This window comes from Diadema antillarum, unplaced genomic scaffold (genome assembly GCF_040938485.1).
Source record: "Diadema antillarum isolate AM-2024a unplaced genomic scaffold, OU_Dant_1.0 seq00001996_RagTag, whole genome shotgun sequence".
NCBI classification, from domain to species: Eukaryota; Metazoa; Echinodermata; class Echinoidea; order Diadematoida; family Diadematidae; genus Diadema; species Diadema antillarum.
In genome coordinates this window covers 180,687-204,524 of record NW_027272652.1, presented here as the reverse complement: position 1 = coordinate 204,524, position 23,838 = coordinate 180,687, and the positions used below count along the sequence as shown (strand labels likewise).

General features: G+C 40.1%; 1 protein-coding gene across 1 annotated transcript; it reads left to right on the top strand.

The window, feature by feature from the left end:
• Nucleotides 1–463: 463 nt before the first annotated feature.
• LOC139713531 (receptor-type tyrosine-protein phosphatase epsilon-like) lies at nucleotides 464–23,838 on the top strand. The gene is made up of 22 exons (XM_071625256.1): nucleotides 464–722; nucleotides 1,064–1,372; nucleotides 2,559–2,629; nucleotides 4,774–5,008; nucleotides 5,625–5,697; nucleotides 7,104–7,180; nucleotides 8,005–8,231; nucleotides 8,770–8,857; nucleotides 9,352–9,428; nucleotides 10,387–10,423; nucleotides 12,201–12,298; nucleotides 12,782–12,907; nucleotides 14,138–14,286; nucleotides 15,748–15,883; nucleotides 16,394–16,543; nucleotides 17,637–17,736; nucleotides 18,911–18,981; nucleotides 19,518–19,646; nucleotides 20,548–20,679; nucleotides 21,690–21,841; nucleotides 22,406–22,541; nucleotides 23,590–23,838. The coding sequence occupies exons 1-22, from the start codon at nucleotides 464–466 to the stop codon at nucleotides 23,836–23,838; spliced, it is 3,081 nt and encodes a 1,026-aa protein (XP_071481357.1).

Genomic DNA, 23,838 nt, shown 5'->3' with positions numbered 1-23,838 from the left:
AGCCAGTATTTAGCCGGGGGTAATTGCCCTCGGATGGTAATTGCCCTGATACGAAGTTAACTTCATGCCGATTCGGTGAATGTGAAAATTTTAGTAGTACACCTCAGTAAATACGTTCGAGGAAAATCGGACAATATATTCATAGGTTATGGGAGTTTTCATGGCTATTTATCAACCACTACAACCCGCAGCCCCCCCCCCTTCCCCCTACCGTCCCCATCTCAGAGAGGGTTCTACGGTCCCTGGCTGATTATCATCATTGCCGACCACCATATAATCATTTTCATTTATTCTCGATAATGCTTAATAAGAAAGACTCAATAAGACAGAGATTAGAGTTAAGAGGTAAGAGTTAAAGATATTGTTGGCGTGGCACGTCATTGAAAAATCCCGTTTTAATCTACGTACAGCCTTGCCTGTGATTACAACACCGCCAACAGCGTCCGGAATAACCTCAGTGGGAATGACCCTTCTTTGGATGCCGTGGACGCCGGGAGTGGACCAGGGAGATCCCCCTCTGGTCGCCTACAAGGTGTACCGCAGGGCGCCCTCTGGCGAAGACTGGATGGAGGACCAGGTGGTCAACGACGATGTTACTTCAGTGAATGTCACCGGCCTCGACCCGGACACTTCTTACTTGTTCAGCGTGGCAGCAGTTCGAGAAGGCCTCGGAGGGGAGGGACCACGATCTCCAGAACTGAGCATCACAACTGTGTGTGGCAGTAAGCAATAGACCTCACGACCCTTGAATTTCTGTATACCTCGCAGCACGCCATCTTTTGGTGACAACAGAGCAACCCTGCAGAGTGTCGTCTGAGCAGAAGAAAACAGATGAAACAAAGATGAAGATGAAGAAAAGATTACAAAGAGATAAGAAGAAATAAATAAATAATAAGTAAAGTGATAAACAAGAAAAAGAACGAAGATGAAGAGCAAGAAGTTCAGCCATGTCAGTAGAGTCGTGACCCGTGTTTTTTAAACCCATTGATGTCTGATCAACGAACGTAGTGTACAATGAATGTATACCCATAATTTCACTTTTCAACTTCTTGTTCTTCGACAGCTTTGCCGGTTATCGACTCTGCCCCGACCGTGTCCAATCTGTCCTCCATGGGGGCGCAACTGCTCTGGAACGCGTGGATTCCCGGGGTAGACGAGTGGCAAGCACCTATCGAAGGGTACGTCGTCTACACTCGGGCTCCGGACGGGGGTTGGATGGAAGTCCACAGGGTGGATCCGAAAGTGACGTCCGCTACTGTGGGTGGCCTACGGCCGGACACCGAGTACGCCTTTAGCATCGGCATCTCCCTGCTCGCATCGTGTAGAGAGGGTCCCATGTCGGAAGAATCCTACGCCAGCACTCACTGTGACAGTAAAACAATAATTAGATTCTACACCAATGTTTTGTCTGTGTGTGTATGTGTGTAGGTAGGTGTGTGTGTGTGTGTGTGTGTGTATGTGTGTGTGTTTGTGTGTGTGAGGGTGTGCTTCTTTTTGTCTTTCTCTTTTATGCAATTTGCCTACTTTTGTCAGTTCATCAATTGGTTATTGTTAAAGAGGAGACTGCAAACTTCACTGCAAGCCCTGATTTTTAGCACTTCCCTCCATTTTCAACAATTTTGATTCAATATTTGTGACAAACGTCACATTGTCCTTCAGTTCACAGCGTTTTCCTCGTTACAATAATCATGTCCACTCAAATGTCTTTTGCAATTGCATTTTTGTTGAAAATGGAATAAATGAAATGAATACAATGAAATAAAAGAAATAAGCATATAGATGTTCATGCATCATCAGCACGTGGGCCATGAATTGCAGTGATAGCATAAGAGATGCATCAGTGATTTAGTTTTAGATCGAATAACACTGAAGAGAAGTGCAGTAAAGTTCGGCAAACGCAGCAAAATGTACGGAAGCTGCTATGTGCCATTCGACGTGACGACATGGCGAGATACTTCATCTTGTCGACTTAATATTCATATGTCGACATGTCACGGTATGTAACTTACCATGTCACCTTATCAACTTTAGAAGGTCAACATAGCGATATAGATTATCTCGCCAAGTCGACTTCCCCAAAAAAGTGTACGTCGCCATATGGACATACACTTTTCAGGAAGTCGACTTGACGAGATAATTTGTGTCGCCATGTCGACTTATCAAAGTTGATAAGTGGATATCATGAGTTACAATATGTCGACATGATGAGAATACTAAGTCCACTAGACAAGATCAAGTAATTTGCCATCATGTTGTGATGTCGAATGACACTTGGGAGCTTCTGTAGAAATGAAAGAGGAAATAGACAAGAAAAGCAGTAAAATTTGACTTTTCGCTCTCTCTCATTCTATTTATAAATCTGCCTCTGTTTGCCTGTCTGTCTGTCTCTGTTTCTGTTTGTTGCGAATATCTTCAAGGGCCAGACTTCATTGCCTTGATCTGATAGCTAAAGTTTTTCATTTCATGTAAAATGGGGTACCTATAGTATTAAAAAAAAAAGACTGAAGGTAGAGCTTCCCTTCCAGACTGTTGACAAGAGTTGCCATCTTTTGCTATAGGACCGTCTCTTCCTCCTGGGAACATCACAGCCACGGCAACAACCTCTGATGAATTATTCGTCACGTGGACGGTAACTATAGCAACCAGTAGTCAGACACCCAAATAGTGAAACAATGTAACACATTCTCCAATATAGACACGGCGTTATGAATCTCTCAATTGAAATGTGGAAGGTACAAAAACGAATTTACAAGCAAACCGAGAAAATTACACTGTAGACAGTAATGATTATGAAATTCCAGTTGTGTCTGTCTGGAAGGTGTGTCGCGGACAGGGTGTCTGGAAGGAACATTCGATGTTGTTTTACAGTCAAGTCCGACATCGGATACCCCCCCCCCCCCAATCCTCCTCTAGCTTATTGTATGAAATGAAATGAGAACAAGGGCATTCACTCCTTTATCTTCGTGAGGATGCTTTCATTGTAGACACCTGATACAAAACGGCGTCATTTTTAGCAGGTAATGGGCGACTAACACCAGAAGTATTATTTCTCGCTTAATCACATTCTTTACTATGTCTCCCGTCAGTAACAGCTAACCTGAACGATACTATAGTAGTCTGGGTAGAGACTGGAATACTGAAGTATTCTTCGTGCAACACTGTTTATGTCAAGTCTATACAAAATTGCAATGGTGCATGAGAAATTATCACTGTCTATGAAATATTGGCAAATCTGCATACCTAATCTATCTGTATCTCACAAGACACGAGCAACAGTTGATGAGTGGGGAACTGTTGTATAGTGGGTACAGCACTCTTGACTTTAAAACGGGGGGTTGTTGGTTCGAGTACTGCCCGGGCGTACATCCTAATTTTCATGGTGCATGAAATGGTTTCTTGGCAATGATGGGCTGATTATAGGAAGACAGATCTGATACGTGTGCTATTAACATTGTGTAAGCTACCATAAATACATATGACCACTATTCTTCACATTACTTCATGCAGCCACCATCACGTTACCATGGGAACGAACAGCACTACTAATTTTGTAAAGTTGTCTAATGTGTATTCTGATATAACTCAAGGAAGCACTAAAAGGCATAACACGTGTACAAGCTACAGGAAGGACGTATTTAAGACCCCGTTTACAGTGCAGTTCCGGGTCGAACGCGGGCCGAGCAGCGTCCGAGCCCGGCCTCATGCATTGCGGTACTCGGCCCCGCAATTTTGTCTGTTTACAGTGGAGGGCTCAGCCCGGGCTTTTAATTCACACTTATCAATTTTTTGTGGTAGTGGCGCTCTGCTTACGACTATTGTTTGGAGCGCGCCGATTGCATTAAGATGGCGACTCAGTGGCGGATGGGGGGGGGGGGCACCAGGCGCGCGTCCCCTCTTTATTTCTGTTCAAACAAAAGAAATAAAAAGAAAAGAAGGGGATGTGCACCCCCTTTAATGTAGTAAAGGCGTCTCCCCTTCACGGAATTCCTGGATCCGCCTCTGCGATTGTGATAATCATTTTGTGGTCAACTCAAACACCCCTATTGACCTCTGGCTTTCTGCGTGGGGTCAGCTCTCTTGCTCTAAATCTGTTACTTTTTCTACATAAAAAAAATGAAGACAATCATGTAAAGAAATTAATGGCTTCTTTCCATGCCATTTGCATACACATTATGATCGCTTTCTTTTAGCATTGGTAACAGTTGCAGTATTTGTAGAAGAAAGCGGATACGAAATGTAAAGTAATAACACATTTAGAAATTCTTACACAAGTCGAAACCATTGGAAATGTTGAAGACAGCGAGACAAATCTCCAGCAATTTTCACATTTTCAATTTTTACTTTTTTTTTTCAATATTTCAAAAGGCACCTCACCTCCACGGATTTCATGGATCCGCCCCTGATTATATTCATCATCATTAACATAATTTTCATCATTATTGAGAATTAACACATGTGCATCATTTCTCGGTAACTGGTGTGATCATGTACCTTGGTTTTTTTTTCTTTCTTATCTGTATTCGTGTGTGTCATTCTCTTGTATGAAACATTGCACACTATTAATTACTTTTAATCGGGGGATCCCAACTCCCAAACTATAGGACCTACATTATTGTGCTATACAACTTTTCTGAACACGCCCTCCTTATCACATCACTGCTTGTAAGCTATCATGTGTTATGTGCATGCATTCATGTATTCTATGGAATAAACACATATCAATTTGTCTTTACTTAAATTGAATCATCACCACCATTATCATATTGTGTCTAGGCTCCATCTGCGAACACAGCAAATTGTGGAAGCGGCTTTACTTCCTACGTGCTTTACTACCAGTCAATTTCAACGGACGCTGCAGGCAACGTCACCATCGATGCGGCGGCCACGGAGTGGACGTTGACTGGCCTGGGAAACTCTCGGGGATACGCTGTCCAACTGTCAGTCGTAAACGCCGTCGGAGAAAGTGAAGCCAGTGACGTCATTCGTGCAATATCTTCACAAGATGACGGTACGTATGCGTCAACTACACTTACATACAGACATGTCCCTGCGCGCACACATACACATGCATATCTAACAAAACATGTACTACGTGACGATTATATGGGAATCATGTGTATAGAATATAATGCATATATACTGCGCAATATTATCCGTGGGTCCGTCTCTGTCTTTCTCTTTCCTTCCTTTTTCCTCATCTCTCTGTAGATCTCCGTGTGAATATATCAGTATAATATGCTTTATACTGTTGGAATTATTATCTTAAGTATTCATTACTCATTTCATATACACCATTGTGGTTGCAGTTTAGCAGAGTTCATTTTTCTATTACACGTGTATTTCTATCAGTCGCCTGTTGAGTCTTTAATAGAGATATTTCTCACAAGATATTTTGAAGTTGTTTAAGATGTTTAAAGTTGCCACAAAATGATCAGTATCATTATCATCAGAACGCTGAAGACAGGCAAAATTAATAATATTTCATTTTACTGATGGGTAGCATCGCACTTTCGTAAGGAAGAAATTACTCTCTATTCAACAGTGACAGTTAACAATCTCAACAGTTTACAAAATACAGTTGCCATTTGTTTTTTCAGGTGTTTCTCAGCCTGTTTCAATTATAGGGCAAGTTGTCGGCGGAGTTGTTGGTTTGCTGGTTACAGCCATCATTATTTTCGTCTTCCTCTTCCTTTTAAGGTATGGATGCGATATTCTACGCATACTTACTATTGTACGTGTACTATGTAGCTTTCTTAATATTTCCCGGGAGTAAACTTGCCCGTCGAATACCCCTTGTGTATCATTTTGATTATACCTTGAATAAGATCAGAAAATGTATACCTCTTGAAGTCATTTGATGATTCCTTGGTACATAAATGGACCATATCTTTTTTAGTTGGTGTTGCCACAGGCACATTCAAATTTTCCCACATGCAACCTGTCCTCCGTCAACTGAACTGGCTTCCCATCAGGTCCAGGATCCACTACAAGATACTTCTGCTCACTTTCAAATGTATCCATGGTCTTGCCCCTCCTTACTTATCTGAACTCATAACCATCCGTCACCCATCCCGGTACACTCTCCGCTCCTCACAAGGTATCACACTGAATCACCCAACTTCCAAGATGCTGGCCACACTTGGTGATAAAGCATTTTCATCTGCTGCTCCCAAACTGTGGAATCAACTGCCCAAAACTCTCCGAAGCCAGCAATCTCTCGTCACCTTCAAAAAACACCTAAAAACTCAATTGTTCCATTAATATCAATAATCCACTGGTAAAGCGCATTTGAACATGTATGTTTATGGAAAATGCGCTATATACATGTATTATTATCATTATTATTAGATTAATTATTTACTTTAGAAAGCAACCTGGTCATTTTATTAGATCACGTAGGAATCGTGTAAGGTTACATTCCTGGGATTTGTGAAAACTGGGGCCCGTCTCATAAAGGGTTGAGATTGATCTTACGTTTTATCGAGCGTAACTCAGTGAATCGAGCGTAAGATCGATATTGATCGTGACTCTGTTTCGTGCAGATACTTATTTAATGCACACGTTTAATAGCAGATCAAGTATAACTTTTTTGAATTGCATCAATCGTAAGATCAATCTAATGAAACGGACCGCTGGATGATCGCATCCACTAGGTGTGGTCTTCATTTCCTCTGTTTTGTTACTGTCTATTTCTCTCTTACAATATAATGCTGGCATTATTTGCCAAAATAACTCAGTGAATCAAAATAAAAAAAAAATATTTTTTTTTCTCTCGAATATGTCAACCTGGTAATATTAAAGTGTGGTTATCAATTTTAGTCTTTTATGATGATATAAAATCAAATTTAATTGTTGAACATAACGTACTTTGTATTCTAAATCCATCCGACATCTTACTTACTGGACTATTATATAATTGGTAATGAAATTACCATTCGATTTTTTGCGCTACAAAGATCTTTCTTCCATAGGAATCATACACGAGCATAGCTGAGGTGTCCTCGTATTCCTTAGTAGTGGCTGGTGTTGTTGTGCTTTTTATACCTGTGCGTGTGTCTTTTCTGTGTTTCCTCGCTTGCATCTGTTTCTTTCTAAATCTGCAGAAGAAGACGCAAGGCGACACAACAAGGAAAAGAAAAGAAGTTGTTCACATTCGGCATGGACAGCTGTGATTCATCAGGTAAGTGTATCTCAGGTTAATTTACCGTTTCATTGGGATAGGTTTTTATTAATGAGCAGTGTCATCAGGAATACAATACACGTGACATGTAGGCCCTACAATGCCATAATGCACGTTTCAGTGAATAACAGACTCATTAGAATCCATTTACCTATTATACACGAGTACGATATATAAGTCAGATTTATTAACTCTATATCCTGCAGTGAATAACATAATGTCAATTAAATGTTGTATTCCGCGTCAATACAAAAATCATGGTTGACATAAACAGGGGCGGATCCAGGAGTTCGGTAAAGGGGAGGGGGAAGGGCGCAAAAATATCTCTGGTGCCACTTCCGGGTTTAATCAGCTGACAAGCCAAAAAAAAAGAAAAAGAAAAGAAAAGGTCTCCGTGCCGTTTCTCGCACCACTTCCGGGTTTCGTCGGTTGCCAAAAAACAAACGAACAAACAAACAAACAAAAACAAAAAACACCCTCCGGATCCGCCACTGATAAATCATAAAAAGACAATTTTAAAGTAATTGGAAAAAAAAAAATTCATTGGACAAAGCAACCTTGTGTGTCCTCTTGCTGCTCCGTCCACACATAATAAACTCAAAGAGTATATATAGGTAGGCCCTAAGAGATATAGTTACGATAGTACCAGCTATAACACAGTGTTTACATCTTTTCGCAGCGACGTGTAATTACCTTGTAGAATGAAGAATAAAACGAGTGCAAGTTTGGTTCACATTTTCAGATGATTTCACGCTACTTTTATATCATTTTTTTTTTGGCGTGAAATTGTGGTTAATAATGAAAGTCACCTTTCCATCTTTGAGGCGAGCATCAGTCGAGAAAGGACAAGCCATCCTTTGACCCACGACCTGATGGGCTCGGAAAGGTCATCATCGATTCAGCGGAAAACGAGTATGCCCCTGCCATGGAAGATGAGTACGAACTGTCTGGCAACTTCGACAGATGTCATCCCCCGATTGATTTGGCAGATTTTCCCGCCTTCGTGCTCAAGAGCAGACAACATTCCGAGTCTCTCATATCAGAATTCAGTGTACGTTATAAATGTTATATATATGTTTTCTTTCTGTCATCCTTTTATTTTTGATAGTCAGGGCAGACTACCTGCTTTGATATGAAACTGGAGATGAAGAGTTAAAGGGCTATCCAGAGCTTGGCCAGTTTTATTTCTCAGATTAGAATATATTGAGAGATCTGATTATCCAATCATTTAGTGCATAGTGTATGTTCATTTTCAATATCAGTACACGAAACGCCTACTCGCCTAAAGGGAATTTAAATTGATATCAGTATGGATACTTCATCATTTGATGCAGAATTTATAGACAAATGGTAACCATCTGTTCATCTCCCCCCCCCCCCTCTTTCTCTCTCTCTCTCTCTCTCTCTCTCTCTATATATATATATATATATATATATATATATATATATATTACATACACGTATCATATAAAGAGTTGATAGATCGATAGATAGGTAGATAATAATTCATGTCTTTATACTTATGATTATGTGTACCATTTTGCAGTCTTCTTTCCAGAAACTCTTTACGTACATGTTCCTTTCTCCAGGACTTGCCGAAAGAAGATCTTTTCCCACAGACAGTGGCGCGAAAAAATGCCAATTCGCAGAAAAACAGATACAAGAATATATTGCCATGTGAGTATTCTTCTACACCATAAAATTACCACAGCACGTCTTTCATTAACTCACTGCAGAACATCCTTTTTACCAGTTATTCAGCCACTCATAATTCTTTCACCTATTCTTACGAGAAGTGAACGTTTACATTTCTCCGTATGTCTTCTATTACTTTCTGTTACATTTCTTTTTATAAATTTCATATATTTTAATACATTCTGTAGTCTTCGTTTTTTTTTTCTTCAATTTTATAGATCCCATTGTCTTTCTTACTCATTTTTTTTTAGATATTCATGTTTCGATCAATTAAAACACACATACCACATGCACATGGCAATCAAGTAATTTTCTTTACAGAGTTACACGCGTAAAGTTGACGTAGGCCATGCCTTGAGAAGTGGTGATACGTGGTGAAACTCAAGACATAAATCTGCCTCAGAGCTCAATAAAATGGGAAGTACAGCAAACTATTATTGTTCAAATTCATGAAACTATTGTTTGTCCACCTACAGATGACTCCGCGAGAGTAGTTCTTGAAGTCATTCCCGGCAAGCCTGACACTGACTACTACAACGCATCTTGTATGTCAGTGAGTACATCCATTTTGCTCATTGTTAACTCGGAGCTATGTTGTACCGTTTAGGAGAAAACTGTGATCAACGTTCAACAGAGCTCATGATGATGATCACTATGTTGATTATAATTATTTTCACAAGATGATCATGTTAGTATGGCGTTCTTTACGTCGAGTAGCCTCTTCAACAATATGGTATTGGTCTTCCAAAAGGCCACATCATTATTGTTGTCCCAACATTGCAAGGCACGGGGGGGGGGGGGGTAAAGAATAGTACAAGATTCGAACTCGGGACGCAGTGACCTGCTTCATAAAGAGCTTTAATTGATCTTACGCTCGATTTATAGAGAGTAACTGAGCGAATCGAGCGTAAGATCGATACTGATCGTAAGTCCGTTTCATGAAGATGCTGACGGTCGATTTCAAGCACAGATTTAAAATCAGATCACGTGAAAGTTTTTTTTTTAATCGCACCAACCTTAAGATCAATATTACGATCAACTTTTATGAAGCAGGCCCCATGTTTGAAAGCAGAAAGGCTCAACCCACCATGAGGAACATTTCGTTCCTATTTGAAATCAATTACTTACGTTACCGCATGATGTTGCGCGCATGAAATGCTATGGGTAGGGGAAGTGCCACATCTCAAATACAAGTGGTGAAAATGAACAGAGGTAACAGACCAAGGACCAATCAAATCATTTGCAGAATAGATCGGTGTCACTGTACTGTATCATTCAGATGCTGTCTTGAATATAGCGCTATGATTATGTAGAACATGCACCGTTTCGATGCTGTACTTTACTGGTGTCATTTTTACGTGATACCTCTTACGTCATTGACAGTAGAGAACTCGTTACTCATGTTACTCTCAGGCGTTGTCTCTTTCTCTTGGTTTAATAAATTTAGTTGTTGCGGGGGGTGTGTGATACAACACATTGTTGATCTACTTGTTTTTCTTTCACTGTCTCAGGACGCAAATTGGAACCAGGTTTACATTGCATCGCAAGGTAACTTTCTTGAGTAGGTGCGAGTTTCTTGAGTGAGTGTGAATTCCTTAAGTAAGTGTGAGTTTCTTGAGTGAGTGTGAGTTTATTGAGTGTGAGTATCTTGAATGAGTGTGAATTTTTTGAGTGAGCGTGAGCTTCTTGAGTGAGAGTGTGTTCCTTGGGTGAGTGTGAGTTCCTTGAGTAAGTGTGAGTTTCTTGAGTGAGTGTGAGTTTATTGAGTGTGAGTATCTTGAGTGAGTGTGAGTTTTTTGAGTGAGCATGAGCTTCTTGAGTGAGTGTGTGTTCCTTGGGTGAGTGTGAGTTTCTTGAGTGAGTGCGAGTTTCTTGAGTGAGTGTGAGTTTCTTGAGTGAGTGTGAGTTTCTTGAGTGTGAGTATCTTGAGTGAGTGTGAGTTTTTTGAGTGAGCATGAGCTTCTTGAGTGAGTGTGTGTTCCTTGGGTGAGTGTGAGTTCCTTGAGTAAGTGTGAGTCCTTTGAGTGAGTGTGCATGAGTTCCCTGAGTGAGTGTGAGTTTCTTGATTGAGTGTGAGTTCCTTGAGTCAGTATGAGTTTCTTGATTGAGTGTGAGTTTCTTGATTGAGTGTGAGTTCCTTGAGTGAGTGTGTTAAAAAGCACCTACGGATGACACCTTTTCTCATGCACCAGGAACTGGGAGGCAAATGCAAAGTAAAAAAAAAATCATAGGCAGAGTTACAACCCAGCAATGTTCCTGCTATATTGGCGAGGAAGCAGTCTATGTTGTCGTGTGGTTTCATTATAATCATGTATGCATAGTGGAAGACGAATGTTTTATATTAGAACATCGAAAATTGAAACAGTTTGAAATTTCTCGTAATTGCAATACCTCTTTAAAACACCAATACCTGGAAGGACAGGGTGCGTAAGACGTCTTGTCCAAGAATTTACTCACCCGCACATGATTCGCTCGAAGAATCACCTTGACCAATCAAGTCTAATATGTATAGTCTATAGTCTGAGATCTATGTGATGTTGTGCAGTGTCCTATTTTCATATTCACTGTCAGCGTTTCATAACGTAGAGTACAGAAAGAACATGTCATTTGATCTCTTTTTTGTTCTTATATAGATAACTTAGTTGGAATATTTGCAAAAGCATCATAATGGCTAAATCCATAACTGATTCATGAATTTGCAACACGACTGAAAAAGTTAAAGTTCTTGTTTCATTCTTAAGTTGGCTTATTTTCGTAAATTTCATATCTGACGCATATTGATGAATTTCCCAAGTCCCACCTCATTTCTCTCCAATATAAGATATGTGATATTTGCCAAGTCTGTGTTGGAAAGATGATAATCTATGCATCTAAATTTCCCTGAGAACCTGACTTGTTACATGTACTAAGAATCCAGGACCTTCTCTACTTCTTTGATGCCACGGCGGCGATCCTACAAATCGTTAGAATTCCCGATCTATTGACAAAACCGTCTCGCGTCTTCTCTTTCTCATGGTGGGATATGGACAGGTGATAGTAGTAGTAGTAGTAGTAATGTCTTATTTAACCTGGGAAACCTCTTCAGTGTTGCCACTGCTCTACCAGGGGCCCTGCCATTATTATTACCATAGCGTTGCCAGGTACCCATTCATGCACCTGGGTCGAGAGGGACATGTTGGGCAAAACATCCTGTCCAAGGACGTCAGCACTGGGCGGATTCAATTTCGGGTCCTCCGATTGGGAGTCGGGAGTCTTATCCACTAGGCCACAGCGCCCCCAAGGGTGATGGATGCTCACTGTTATTCTATGTTTTCTATTCTGCCAGGACCAAACAAAGCGTCCATCGGAGATTTCTGGAGGATGATCTGGCAGGAGAATGTGAAGACTGTTGCCATGGTTACTAAATTGGAAGAGCTGGGAAAGGTTAGGTCACTTTTGTTTTCTTTTGTTTTTGTTTTTCCAAACCCTTCCGTTGTGTACATATCCGCAGTGCAGCAATTGAAATAATGGAAATTTAATTTGTTCATTTTTCACAAGGAAAAGATATCATTGGATACAGTGGCAACCACCCTGCTTGTTAAACGCAGTCTTTCTCGACAATGTTTTCTTTTTCATCATGTAATTCGCAACTCCAGTCCTCCATCGTGAAGAAAACATTCTTAACCCATATCTAAATATAGTCTTTGTCCCTGATGGGCATTCCACATTTCGAGTCGGTTGATCAATGGTTGAACCATACATGATGATGATGATGATGATGATGATGATGAAGATGATGAAGAAGATGATTTCCGCATGAATTTCCAGACCTTGAACGATATCATGTCATGAAATAACATAAGGTTTGCTCTGTTTTCTATTTCAATCTAAAACTATATCTGTGCATGTCTCTCTTTTCTTCTACAGGGTAAATGCTTGAGATATTGGCCGAATGAAGAGGAAGGTGTCTTAAAAATCGGAAACTATGAAATTCACCTCACTGCCATCGACGTTCGAGGCGATGGTGTGAAGAGAACACTTTCTGTGAGACAGGTGAGTATATGATCTGATAATTGGAGATATTTTCATTATTCTTTTATGCTTTTTTTTAACTTTCAATGGTATACCCTTCTGTCAAGTCATGTAATGTCATTGTGTTCTCCTGTCTTGTTCTGTCCTGTCTTTGTAAACAAATTATATGTTCACAAGAATCCTTTGAGTGGTTCACAATTTACAAGCATGCTTTTCAGTGAACCTCTCATTTCTCTCAATTCTTGATTTTTTTTTTCCTGACATAACTTTGTACTTTGCCGATATGCATGACGGGGTATAATTTTGTATTTGTTAACCATTATCTATCATGTAAAGTCGAATACATGCCTATGTTATATCTTCTGATTCATTTCACGTTATGTTTGCCGAAGAGAAAGAAATAATGAAATAAAATAAATGAAATGAAATGAAATATCATCGGGGCCCCATTTCATAAAGAGTTGATACGATAGCAACTCTTGCTGGGATGGCAATTGTCATGGAAACAATAAGAATCCAGCTTCCTGATTTGCTGTTGCTATGGGAAGTTGCCATTCCAAGAAAGAGTTGCAATCCTAACACTTTTTATGAAATGGAACCTAGGTTTTCCACAAGGACGGATCCAGGAATTCCGTAAAGGGGGGGGGGGGGTGGCTAAGGGTGCGAAGCGAGGGAGCCTAGCGAGCGAGGGGCGGTGTACCCCCCCCCCCCCCCACGGGAGGGAGATTCTCTTATATTTACGTTGATGATCGTGCGATTTCTTGCATACTTTTGGTAAGAAAATAAAGGGGAAATATAATGGAGAATAAAAGAAGAAATAACTGTATCACTCATACAGTCGATGAATGTTGCAAGTTACCTCTCTAGGATGTTTCCGAAAATATTGGATGAAGAATGTATCTACATTCAACAGTGCACTGATACTATTACAAATGTAGGGACATATTATTACTATAATCAAAATCTGTTGGAATGTGCATGAAGTAAAGTATATCATGGTTTCTGTTTATAAAAGGACGTTCTATTTCCCTAGGGCTATAGTGAATATAAAAGACGATATTTCCTTTACAGTCTGTTATGGAAGACATCTTCCCATATTACTTTATTATTCATCTGATCATTCCGACAATGAACAAGTCAAACATTACATGTTGAGCATACATCCTTTTTTTGTGTGGGGGGATTTATTAATTGCGTAAGAAGTCACTATAAACCTGTCATAATTCAACTCATGTCATGTCACCTATATAGGGGTCAGAATCCCGAGACATCCATCACTACCAGTATACAGCGTGGCCCGATAAGGGGGTTCCCAAACACACTTCCAGTCTACTACGATTCATCAGGCAGGTCCGAGCCAACCATGGTGGAGACTCGTCCCCTCTCCTGGTACACTGTAGGTGGGTAATAGTGTGGCGTGTCCACTTTCCTGTGAAGTGCGCAGTGTTTCAGTGTGACACTGTGGGCCGGACACACTGACAGATGTACAGTGTGGTTTCCACCCCAGCGAACTATAAACATTCAATCATTAATTCAAGTGAATGTAATGGCTTTTCTGTCAAAACTGTGTCTCTGCAACAGTTAGGTAGTGTATACGAATAGACGCCAGATAGGGCCTAATGATTCATAAAATGATCTATACATACTGTGTGAAGACAAACAGTCACATCCTTGACACATTACTTTTCGACACAGATTGTTCACGCTTCAGTGTCGCTCTTTGACCTTCACGAAATTTAAAGGGAACCCAAACCCAAAGAGCATTGTGGATTGAGTGAAAGCAGCAACATCAGTAGAACACATCAGTGAAAGTTTGAAGAAAATCGGACAATCGATGCAAAACTTATGAATTTTTAAAGTTTTGGTTTCGGAACCGCTGGATGAGGAGACTACTGGAGGTTATGACGTATGAGTGGACAACAATACAAAGGAAAATATAAAGGGAATTCAACAAAAATTCACATTTCTAGCATTATAAGAGAGCACTTGAATAACCGCTTTCAGAAAGCAGGGGGAATAATTGCTACCTTTAACATAATATGTCAGTATCAAGTTGATGGAATTTGTAATTTTCATGAAAAATTATTTCTTTGGAGGGGGGGGGGGGGTGAAATTTTCCTTATATGCTCTTTATTATTGTTGTCCACTCATACGTCATAACCTCTAGTAGTCTCCTCATCCAGCGGTTCCAACACCAAAACTTTAAGAATTCATAACTTTTGCATCGATTGTCCGATTTTCTTCAAACTTTCACTGACAGTGACTGATGTGTTCTATTAATGTTGCTGCTTTCACTCAATCCACATTGCTCTTTGGGTTTACCTTCCCTTTAATCAGAAGTCAGTGGTGCCAAAGACCACAATTGTCATTCAAAAATGGCTGCACACATTGTAACATGTATGAACTTTGTGTCAGACACGATATATTACATGTTACCAATTGAAAAAGTGTTGACATTGTTATAGTGCTCACCGTGACTGGCCACGGTGTATTTCCCGTGTGTTGAAGCGTGTACTCTCACACTTACACACATGTCATAATTGAAGACATTCATCGAAAGCTCTGTCGCCATTACTGTTGACTTAGATTTAGGTGTAAGATATGTCAGTTCGGGAATTATTGGCTGCCATCATACCAGTATGCCCTACCTATCAAAGGTGCAAATAGTGGCATCTGTCTGGACGGGAACGATTTCGTAGTGTCGCTATTAACTGATAGTGCCCTTTAAACAGGATTAGATGTCCGTGTTTTATGAATATGTGACAACATTTGATTAGAAAAGAAACATTGACATCAAATGCTATCAAATTAAAGAACACGTATATAAACATTATAATGATGTGACCTGTCGTACCGTGCAGTGCCGGTGTAGGACGCACAGGCGTCGTTCTAGCCATCCTGACTGTTGCTGAGAACGCCAAGAGAACACAGAAGGTTGACATATTCAATATCGTGGCCTCCATGCGCAAGAGACGCCCTTTCATGGTACAGACCAAGGTACGTTGCCCTTATAATCTCAAGTTAACAGGAGCTAGAACCAGGAGCTAATTTTAGGGCTGATGATTGTCGAATACAAACAATTACAGTCAATATCGGAACACCGTCGATACAATCTGTGGATGAAAACATAATTAGAACTGTATAAATTGACGACGTTATTGCTTTCTACGATGTATTACTGTTATACTGAAATAATGATTACTTCTGATTCAAGTCAGATGTCTTGTATTGGTAACTGTGATGGGTTACTATGGTACTGTTTTATGTGCATTCAACAGCAGACAAAAGGCATCATTCATTACAAACTAAAAACAGACAAAACATCCTCAAATGAGGCAAACAATATACAAGTTACTCGCTAACGAGAAGCTCTTCGTTCCTCTAGATAATAAATTCCAGCAATTCCTGGCTTTCCAACAAAAAGATAAACGTACAAACAAGCGCACAAACAAATGCATAAACACACAAACAAATTATACAACACAAAATCCTGTTATCCTGCTACAGGAACAGTACATCTTCCTTTACTCGGCCGTGCTGGAGTACATGTTATGGGAAGAAACAGAGATCCCAGTGGAACACTTTTCAGCACGTCTAGCCTCACTCAAGAATCCATCTCCCGATGACGGTACTTCAAAACTTGGGAAGGAATTCGAGGTAAGCATAAAAATGAACCCATTCTGTTATTGTAATAACTTTGTCCCCCTACTGGAAAGAACACAGTGTTCAACAGTGTGTTCACAGTGGGTTCACAAAGTCGACTTTGTGAAAGCGTTCGAATTTAACAGTGTGGAGATGATTTCACACTGTGGTGTGATTTTCACAGTGTGTTCACATAGTAATGCTTTGTTTCACACTGTGAATTGATGACTCACATCGTGTTCACACTGTTAAAACACGCGAATCTAACAGTGTGAGGAGATTTCACACTGTGTTCACACTGTGTTTCAGACTGTATTTCTCACACTGTGGGACACTGTGTTCTTTCAAGCAGGGAAAGATATGGATATCTTTGAAGTACATCCAATATGCAGTGTCACTGGAATCGTATTCATACTATTTAGACTGTTATATGTACCTGTCTTTCACATCATATTACTTTTTCATGTATCATAATAAATTAATGATGTGTCATTTATTTGTACCGTAGTGTTGTACGTGAATAGAATTTCTTTGTGGAAAATAAAAAGAAAAAACCGTGGTACATCTTGAAAGGTCATCACCTTTAAAGAAGAGATCGTACATTTCATCATTGGTCGGTGAATATGTAGAGATTACAAAGAATATGTCATGAATTTCACAGTTGATGCCTACCGACACTGACTATTAACCGCTATATGGTTTCAAATTAAAAACAGGAACAACCACGAGAAGTAGTTGATTCCTTTGAATACGAAAGGGCTCAAACATGTGATGGGATCATGCATGGAAGACCCTCAATCCATTGCATAGCGTGGACATGTGATTTTGTTATTCCGAAGGCTCATTTATCCGAAAATAAGGTAAAAGATTCATTTTAGTTCCGAAGGTTCGATAATCCGAAAATGAAATAAAGTTTATAGTTATTCCGAAGGTTCGTTAATCCTAAAACGAAGAGAAGGTGCGTACTAGCCATGGACCTTTGAAGTCCATGGTACAATTAATGAATCCTTTGACAGATAGATTGTGATGTCGTTTTCTGTGTTGCCTTTTGTTAATCCCTGTAGCTTATGTAGATTATGTATTTCCATTTTCTCTTACAAAAACCAAGAACCTATGCTTGCTGAGTCCTCCACCTCCGGAGAAAATGATGCGATCTGGGCGGCTGACGAAAAACCGAACAAAAAGCCGCTGTCACAACTCACTGCCAAGTAAGTGTTACTTAACATAATGACAACAATGATCATTTTAAATGAATTTCAAAGAAGCGTAGAATTTGTGAGAGCCATGAATTGCCGCAAACGCCATTTCAGTTTCAAATGGTGAATGAGATGCTTGAAACGAAATTATGGTCATGCCTTAACATCAGAAACAGTAAAAAGGAATTCACGTGATTATTCATGGCAAATTGATAGTCCTTCCGTGTTTAACCAAGGTGGATTTTATAGATAGGATAAGAACAAATTAATAGAACGGTAGTATAGCTTCGGTGATTATCGGTCCACCATGCATCGAATTCTTTCCGGAGTGAGAGGTGATCTTGAAAATGGACCAAATCAATAGGCCTTTCGATCAGTATGTTCTGATCTTCGTGGTGGACTGGAATTCACCAAAGCTATAAATTCTTGTTATCTAACCTCCCAATAATACCAGAATGGTATAACTTCATTAGCATAAGATGATTTTTTTGTTGTTGACAGAAAGAAAAAAGATACAAAAAACACACATTTCATTTCAAAGATTCTCTTTTTGTTTTTGTTGTTTGTTTGTGTTTGTTTTTTATAGCGAGAGCAGTGACAGTTACGGAACGTATTATACACATTCAGATAGGATGCTGGTAATATTGCCTCGCTTACTCGGTTGCTTTCATGGCTTTTGCGTGCATGGATATAGATCGTGCACATAGATGAATGCATAGGTCTTCATCAGATGTCCTCTATTGACATATTCAAAAGTAAAATACAGTGTACAAAATCATATCTGTCACATCAAGACGATCTAGAGTTGAAGAATTAAAGTATGTATGCATGTGTGTCATCAATTAATAGTTGAATCAAGAAACTGGAAAATAAACTCACTGTTGCGACGTTTCGCCAATTATCAATTGGCTTCTTCTGGCGGATGATGCTCCCGATGATGGAATGGCCCTTGGCAGTGAGTTTATTGTCCAGTTTCTTGATTCAACTAATTATTGATCTTGTATTTCGACTGGATGAATGAGAAGAATTTTCATCAGTCTATATGTATGTATGTATATATGTATTTCGGATTTGTGTTACTATTTCTATAATTATTATTATTATTGCTATCATTATTATTATTATTATTATTATTATTATTATTACCATGATCATCATCATTATTATATCATTGTTTTGGTTGCAGTGGAAAGAAATCGCGTCATGCTCCGCAGTTCTGACTCTAACTCAGATTTCATCAACGCCAGCTTTGTGCAGGTGAGTCAATTCGTGTAAATGGCTGGGATTCAAGACTAGCAAGCCACTTTTGACCTGGCATGGTTACAAAAGTATAGGACAGTGATTCATTCTTATTGCTATGATGCTACATTATTGTTTGGTTTCTGCTTCTCTCTCTCTCTCCCTCTCTCTCCCCTCTCCCTCCTCCTCTCTATCCTTCTCTCTCTTTTCTCTTTCCTTTTTTGTCACGTGATACGTACTATCCATTTACCCTCATCAAAACAAAAAAACAAACAATCTGAAAAGAAATGAAAAAAATGACCAAAATTTAGACTGGTTTAGGATGCACAATGTTCCTTATACATAGATCTGAATCTAAGACTTCGTTATTTTCAATACAAGATTCTATACAAATATTGGTGTTAATAAATTACTGTTTTGCCATGGAAATCTCTTGCACAGACCTCGGTACGTTCATTCTCGAAAAAAAAAGTGTTGAAAACATTGATCTTTTAAACGTATCACCGAGATTATCTTCCGCATCTCCTTTAATCTTTCTCGATTAATTTCCATAGGGAGCTCGCACCAGTTTCGTCACATCGCAGATGCCGATGCCCGCAACTCTGGCGGACTTCTGGTCCATGGTTGCGGACTACAAACCGTCCTGCATTGTTATGCTGAATGATGCAGAGGAGAGCGACGCAGTACGTACATACGCACAATAGCCTTTGACCTTTGTTGTCTTCCCTCAAGTCTTTTCTTCATTTATAGTCGCGGTACTATACCTTTGTATTAACTACCAGGATCCTTTGGATGAAAAACCACTATAGAAGAAAGTGTGGCAAAGTCAAGGCTGTTCTTCATATCATTTGAAAAGAAAAGAAAATTCCGGGAGTGGGAATGGAGTCATTTTAAAGAGCAGTGAGGACAAATAGATTACTTTAGAAGATACTATTACTTTTAGGCTCAAATCTTGGTCCCACCTATCAAACGGCGGGCAACACCGCCAAAAGAGGACTTTTAGGGACAATCATACATCATGTTCATGTGGACTCCATGACTGACATGAATAAAGAATGGCAAGATACAAGTGAATCTGCATTAAAAACGGGCAAAACTCGTCAGTCAATAGATTCCATTACAAGGAGCATGTGTTAAGTCTGCATAGAATCGTACTCAAGAGCAATATCAGATAGACATAGAGCAGTAATGAATAAAAGGTCACAATCACAATGAGTGACAATGAGTTTGTATCATATTGTGTCACCCTGGTTGAAGGGTATATTGGATACACTGAAACATTTACATCAGTTAAGATTCAATCAAAGAACGTCTTCAAAGAAACATACAATCAAAATATTTAAGGTTTGACATCTTTAATTGAGAATTGCAGAAGCAAAACTGAAATAGTTATAGCAGTACTAGGGATAAAGTGATAGGAGGAGGTGGTGGGATAGAACTATATGGGAAAAGAGATATAAAATGACAACACGCCGAGATATCATGGGCGAGGCGATATAAGAGTGTTACAGAATTTTGAAAACGGGACCTATATTAGGAGCATTCAGTTTGTGATTACTCATTTGTCATGCATGGTTTCTTTAGACATGCGCCCTGTATTGGCCGGACGAAGGTAGTACCCTAACATACGGGCCTTTCTCAGTTACGACTCGGTCTGTCAGTCAACGAGAGGATGCCATCTTGAGGTTATTGTCAGTCGCACATCTGAAGAACAGGGTAAGGATTAAGAGATCACAGTCGTGCTGTTTTGATGTCACTAGGAAATTCACATTTGACAGTTAAGGGTTTGATATCTACACGCCCCAAGGCAGTTTTGACGCCAGCGTTACATGTTACCTTTGAAAATTACACAGTTATGATTTATGTTACAAATTCATTCTTTTCTTAATTCTGTTTCGCTTTTGGTATATGCTGTGAATTAGTCTTGTTTGTAATCATCACTAATTGGTTTGGAGACTAGGTGGCCACCTCGTGGCGACTCGAGTCACGCTTTTTGCGGAGACGTCTCCGCGACGTCTCCGCGATGTCTCCTGGAGAATTGCCGGGTCTCCAAGGGAATCGCAGGAGAATAGAACATGCTCGATTTTTCCCCTATGCCTTTTCCAGTCTCCAGCTAGTCTCGGAGACGACTTCGTGACGTTTCCGCGATGTCTCCTAGTTGCGGCCATGTTGTGGAGACTAGTTTTGCAGACGTCTCCGTCTCCGTCTCCGTCTCCTTGCCGGGACCTATTGCAACGTATACCGGCGACGATGTGGAGACGTCGCGGGGACGTCCCCTGGGCGAATAAGTTACCACCTTGTTTGGAGACGTCTCGGACGTCACCCTGGAGTCGTCTCTGTGATTATCACGCGAGACATTTTTTTTTTTTTGTCTTTCGAGTTGTCCTGGATATGTAGACAGAATAATCTTTTGGATACGCAAGAGATAAGTGACATGAAGCAATACGATAGCAATATTTCGTAAAGAAAAGTAGGCATGAAAATTTCTCAGCAGGCGTTTGCTATTGTTGGTTTTTCGAGGCCGAGGCATGGGAAATGTCTCAATGTGTACAAGTTGTAGTGGTATCCCTGGATTAGTCTACACCGAATAAGCATCAAAGTAAACTGATCTAGGTAAGGACAAACGTGTACATCAAAACCCAAAAGCCTCGAAATTATCGTTTACATTTTATCTGATATTTTGGTTTACACTGATCACTTTATGATGCTCGATATTCTCGCGATAGGTCAACTACGAAGTCCAACAGTTCCAATTCATCGGTTGGCCACGTGGTGAAGCAGAGCATGTAGAGGGCGCTCGTTCGCTGGTGAACTTGATCGATATGCTGACGGCAGCCATTCCCGTAGAGAAGGACCAATCAATGCTCGTACATTGCATGTAAGAGGTTTCGCGGGTTATACAATTTCGTGCGATGTGATTGGTCAAAACGATTAATCCGTTCCATGGATGTGTAGTCGCATGGTGACTCGATTTTACTGGCCTGTTTGGCCCGCCATATGCCTACGCAATGAGTGCCAAGGGTGTTATAGTAAACGCATCATGGTTGAAATAATTCTCATCTCAGTGTAGGAAAATAGAATATTTTTTTTTTCTAGCTCAAACCTTTCCATAATGAAGCTATGATTAACCGATCTTCTTCCGATAATATCCATATGTCCTCAAATATCTTACCTTTGCTCAGTTATTGCTTGTTTAATATAAACACTGATACCACTTATACTATTGTGCTTCCTCCGCTTCTGCTACTCATGCCACCTTTTAGCAGTTTCATTGTTCTTGGTTATATCCTGTGGAACATACTCATAGGTCATATATCCTCACCAAACCCATCACTCAAAATTCCTCTTCATATATGACCTCTCGATCCCTCGGGAAAGTGTCTAATATGATGACTGGTATAGTATAATACCCCTTTCTTGCCTCCCTGCTACTTCTGTACAGGGACGGAGTTGGACGGACCGGCGTGCTGTGTGCCTCCATGGAGTGCATGCTCCAGATTGCCGAAGAGGACGCTGTTGATGTCTTCCAGAGCGTGAAGACCCTCCGGGCTGACCGGCCGAATCTCGTGCAGACAGAGGTAGGCCTGTGAGGTAGAGTGCGTGTATCACGTTCCGCGGTCACACCATACCTGGTCAACATCACACCTCATTTTCAGACCTGTTTAACATACCAGGGGCCCAAGTCATAAAGAGTTACGATTGATCTTACGCTCGATTGATCAAGAGTCGCTTAATGAAGCGAGCGTAAGATCAATATTGATGATACGTCCTTTTCATATAGCTACATGTATACTTACACTTGATTTAACTCTTTATGTGCCATGGTGGAAACCCCCTGTGTGCCACGTTATTCCGAGACACGAAGGTTGTCATGCTTTGAGAAAGAATTCTGTTTTTTTTTTTTCCAATTTGTATAACTTCTACAAATTTCTATTAGGATGGGCATAATAGTAGGCAAAGTTAATGAGGAATGCCAAGGTTCGTTTCGATATAAATTGTATGACGAATCTACTTTCATTTTTTCTTTTGAATGACCAGTTGCTACATTAGTATAAAGGCATGACTTTTGCATATAAAACCGTGACAGAAACTTAGAATGTACGAGCAAATCTAGTTGGGAACATCGCTTGATAGTCGATCTCCACGTAGAATGCAAGCCGTATATAAGAGGAACAAAAGCACGAGAAACGTTTTCATTGTGTCGCGGGATTAGCAGTAATTAGAAGTTTATCGATCGGTCTTGGCGGCTTTATTTGTTGAGCAGAATATGCGAAGTTGGCAAGCCGTCGACTGAGTGCGAACGTGGCACATAAAGAGTTAAAGCACACGGTTTTTTGCATTACTCTCAAGATCAATCTTAAAATCAGTCCTTATGAAACGGGCCCAGGTCAACCTTAACTGGTTAGGATAATCGCCTTGTCAATGTAATAGTCTTGCTTGACGAAGCTCGGTAACATACCTGCTGAAGTGAATTAGACATTTTTGTGATTTTCTGTTTTGTTTGCTTGTTGTATAAAAATAACTGGCAATTTTCATTCTCTTTTCGTTGTATATGTATATCATTTAGATTCTTAAGAATTTTTCACCTATTCTCATAACGTTTATCCACTTTTCCACCATGTTTAGGAGCAGTACAGATTTATATACTCTGTGATCGAGGAGTATTTGTTCAGGAACAAGGTGCAACAGGTCCCTTCGTTACCTAGCGATGAAAACATCTACGAGAACACAGACCGGCCGAGCGCGGGTAGCGATATGACGGAAAGACGGCAGCCGGACACCGACCAAAATGGGGAGCACACGTATGGCAACGTTGAATTTCATGAGCCTCCAAGGAAAGATGGGACATACGAAAACGTTACCTTCGACGGTTAG